The sequence below is a fragment of the Diachasma alloeum genome, unplaced genomic scaffold, assembly GCF_001412515.2.
Source record: "Diachasma alloeum isolate Michigan unplaced genomic scaffold, Dall2.0 Dall_scaffold_01366, whole genome shotgun sequence".
Lineage (NCBI taxonomy): Eukaryota > Metazoa > Arthropoda > Insecta > Hymenoptera > Braconidae > Diachasma > Diachasma alloeum.
The window spans coordinates 72465-75075 of record NW_021681469.1 but is presented as its reverse complement, the minus strand read 5'-3'; the positions used below and the strand labels follow the sequence as shown (position 1 = coordinate 75075).

General features: G+C 43.1%; 1 protein-coding gene across 1 annotated transcript; it reads left to right on the top strand.

Moving 5' to 3' along the window:
* Nucleotides 1–405: 405 nt before the first annotated feature.
* LOC107046418 lies at nucleotides 406–1587 on the top strand. Its single transcript, XM_015269028.1, has 2 exons — nucleotides 406–512; nucleotides 642–1587. Exons 1-2 carry the CDS (start codon nucleotides 406–408, stop codon nucleotides 1585–1587), a joined length of 1053 nt encoding a protein of 350 aa, XP_015124514.1.
* The last annotated feature ends 1024 nt before the right edge of the window (nucleotides 1588–2611 follow it).

Below are 2611 nucleotides of genomic sequence, written 5' to 3'. Positions count from 1 at the left end.
CGTCTGGTGATTTTTAAATTCGAAACCCACACGCGAAACGGTCGAATAACAAACAATGCTATTTGTGACGGAAAATAACACATCACAACTCATTGAAATGTAACAATGTACGACTAAAGTTAATCCTCGAGGTATTTAATAATCCTAGGTTCCCTGCCATAAATCAACAGGTTATGGGCCCAGGGGCGATATCTAGTAATTTTTATCAAGAAAAAGTTTTTGGAATTTCTTCAAAAAAATTCAGTTGAACAAGTGAATACGTTCAGACCACATTTGTGGTTAGCCGCCCACGTGCAACAGAGCAAAAATACAAAAAAGGAAGAAGAGCGTGAAGAACAGAGGTACATCAAATTAAAAAGAGCTGAAAATTGGGCAGAACGGAAATTCCAGATGAGAATCCAACTCATGGCTATTGAGGGGTATCGAATTGTCCACGGAGAGAATCCAAAACCTGAGGTTGCGACTGATGCTACTCCAACACAAGTAGCTGCTTTCGCCGCGAAATTGAAACAGTGGGAGAAAATAGAAGGAAACGCATAACGCCTCATAGTGAATTACCTGAACGAGACGACGATGCATCATGTGATGACTTGCCCGTCCGCCAAAGAGATGTGGGACACATTGAATTGACTCTTCGCAAGCAAAATAGAGGCTGCGATTCACACGCTCCAGCAGGAGTGGTTCCTGCTGGCCGAGGACCCCAAGGACGACATCGCAGAACACGTCTCCAAAGTGCAGAGCGTCGCTCACAAACTCAAGGCTCTGGTTGAGACAGTTTCAGATAGTATGATTATGACAAAAATTCTGTTGACACTGCCACCTACCCTTAACCATTTCTGTTCAGTCTGGGAGTTCACTGCACTGGCTGAGCGAACGCTGAATAACCTGAAAGCGAGGTTGAGTGCAGAAGAAGCCAGATTGAAACATCAAGAGGATCAGAGCAATCTCAGTGGCCTCATCACCACGTCAAAAGATGCAAAAAATCAAGCATTGGCAGCAAAGCACTACAAAAGCAATGATCATAAAGAACTTGGGAAGAAAAAGAGCTCAGGTCATGGGAAAAAGTCAGGACAGTGCCATTATGGTCATAACCAAGGTCATTGGGAATATGACTGTCGTGAGAAATTGAAATATCTCTCCAACCGTTACGAGAAGGACGCAAAAAGTTCCAAGAGTCATGGAAGAGCTCTGATGACTCATGTGCTGTCTATGTTACCCACATCCGAGAGTTCAAATGAGGACTGGTATCTAGATTCAGCAGCGTCGAGTCACATGTCCCCACGAAAAGAATGGTTTGTCAACCTGGAGCCCTTGAACTTCCCTGAGCAGATCATGATTGGGGATGGAAAAGTTATAATAAGATCTGCAAGGGGAGACATAAATGTCCTGGCTTACGATGGGGAAGAATGGGTGCCAAAGCACATACAAAATATTCTATATGTGCCAGATATCAGATTCAACCTGTTCTCAACGGAGGCCGCGACTGACAAGGGTCTCCTACATGTGGCCACGAGCACAGGTGCCTCGTTTAAGAGAAATAGGGAAACAGTGGCGATTAGAGAACGTGAAGACGTCCTGAAAAATTAAATTTAAGGCTGTGGGTTCACTCAAGGAAAAGGGCATAAAGACAGTGAGAGCAAAGGAATTTTGCCAACCATGTGCTGAAGGAAAAATTCACCTGCGACGGTTTTGGGCCATAGTCAGTCAGATGCGGGTGAAAATAATAAAAAATAATCAAAACAACTCCATTATGTTAACAAATTGCACAACGTTTCAAGTGCTCGAGGTACTCCTCTTCAGGTGCTTCATATATTTAATCTTAATTCATAACGCTAAAGGAAAAAATAAAGTTGTGCTAATTCTAATTGCACATCAGATACACCATATCGTGCGCCCTAACCTATAGGCACAATGTCTGCTTGCTAGTATCATTGAGACCACGAATTCTATTTGTCAACATAATGAAGTTGTTTTGATTATTTTTTATTGTTTTTACCCGCATCTGACTGACTATGGCCCAAAACCGTCGCAGAAATTGTTACTATAACGGTCGAAAAAATTGATTTTTTGATGGGAAAAATTCACCGCCTACCTCACCCACCCACGAGGCATTAAACTCGTAAAGTTGGGGAAATAATCCATGCAGACGTCTGTGGCAAGGTAGAAATCAAGTCATTGGGAAGAGCTGAGTACTTCTTGCTGTTCAAGGATGACTACTCACATTATAGGGCTGTGTAATTTATGGCAGCAAAGTTCCTGAGCACCTCTTACACTTCTTGAAGAGAATGGAACAGGAGACCAGCGAATCGGTGAATACTTTCCGCACGGATAATGGATTGGAGTACGTGAATGCAGCAGTCGAAGTCATCCTTGATAAAAAAAGAATTAAGCACCAAAGATTAGTACTCTACGTCCCTGAGCACAATGGGCGGATCAAACGTGAGAATGAAACCGTGGTGGAAGCAGCAAGGACCATGTTGGCAGCCACACATCTCTCTAAATACCTTTGGGCAGAAGCTGTGAATGCTGCTGTTTATACTCAATCAAACTGGCACAAGCAGTGAGGAAGGAAAAACCCTATATGAGCTATGGCACAATAAGGAGACTGACC